This window comes from Lindgomyces ingoldianus (assembly GCF_010093535.1).
Source record: "Lindgomyces ingoldianus strain ATCC 200398 unplaced genomic scaffold BDR25scaffold_94, whole genome shotgun sequence".
In the NCBI taxonomy this organism is placed as follows: domain Eukaryota; kingdom Fungi; phylum Ascomycota; class Dothideomycetes; order Pleosporales; family Lindgomycetaceae; genus Lindgomyces; species Lindgomyces ingoldianus.
The window spans coordinates 26,522-27,526 of NW_022985255.1; the positions used below are offsets into that span (position 1 = coordinate 26,522).

Sequence of the window (1,005 nt, forward strand, 5' to 3'; positions counted from 1 at the left end):
ATATTCTCCGGCGCAATCGGTTCTCCGAAAGGGAAAGGTGTAGGCTATGCGCTGATTAAAGCGACGCCCACTTCTTTCTCTTGGTCGGCAGCGTTGGAGGACATTGAAGAGCCTGCTACGCCCATTCTTCGATACCTGGTAAAAATTGACAGGCGCTCAAAAGAGATCTCGCCTCCAGAACCCATCGTTCTCTCCGAAACAGAGCTTGCCGAGGCAATTTTAGCAGCAACAGGCCAACATTTGGCCTCCTCGACGAGATTCACAGATGGCGCGCTGAGTATTTCGTACAAGGTCGCTGTTCAAGAGAGTCAAGACGTCACATACGTTGTTCAGCTTCGCCACCACGGCCGTGTAGCATCTATGGATGCGCTCATGACCTTGATTTCGAGGACGACTGACTCTCACAGCTTACCTGTGCCTCCTGTCTACCCAATACCAGGAGAGATGGAACGACAAGAGGCCACAGGCATGGGCCGGCAAATAACTCGGCTGATACCAGGTGTTATGGCATCATCGGTGTACCCTAGATTATCACACGAGAACAAGCTCATCTTTGTGCGAAATATGGCCCTCGCATTCCAAGCTTGCTGGACAGTCCAGCTTCCAGAGCATCATCTGATCGGCGAGCTTACCGCCGATGGAATTGGTGGCCGAGTTGATGATGATGATGATGTCTTTATTACGCCCGGCTCTAGCCTAGAGGGCACTAGTGTGTTATTACCTAAGCGCTTCCTTGGTGATGGCTTAACTCCTCGTAGCCCTTACATGCCTCCTGTTCCGCTATCTGGCGTAGTTGTTACATATCCCCTGATTGTAATTTGTAGCAAGCGTTCTTAAAGTCTCTTCTTCAAGTGTTCAAAGTCCTTTTGTCGGCGAGTGAAGCAGAGCCTGCTGTTATGTGGGGTTAGTATTAAGCGTCTCTTTTCCACTATTGTCTCTGTGGTTCTGGGTTCCTATCTTCTTTTTTGCTCTAGGCGGCCTGTTGCTATTGCGTACCTAACCGTC

At 50.1% G+C, this 1,005-nt stretch overlaps 1 protein-coding gene across 1 annotated transcript; it reads left to right on the forward strand.

Moving 5' to 3' along the window:
- Positions 1 to 657, forward strand: BDR25DRAFT_198328 (uncharacterized protein; the record flags this gene model as incomplete). The annotated part of the gene is made up of 1 exon (XM_033684361.1): positions 1 to 657. A coding segment is annotated over one exon (657 nt), but the record flags the coding sequence as incomplete, so codon positions are not given.
- Positions 658 to 1,005: the final 348 nt, after the last annotated feature.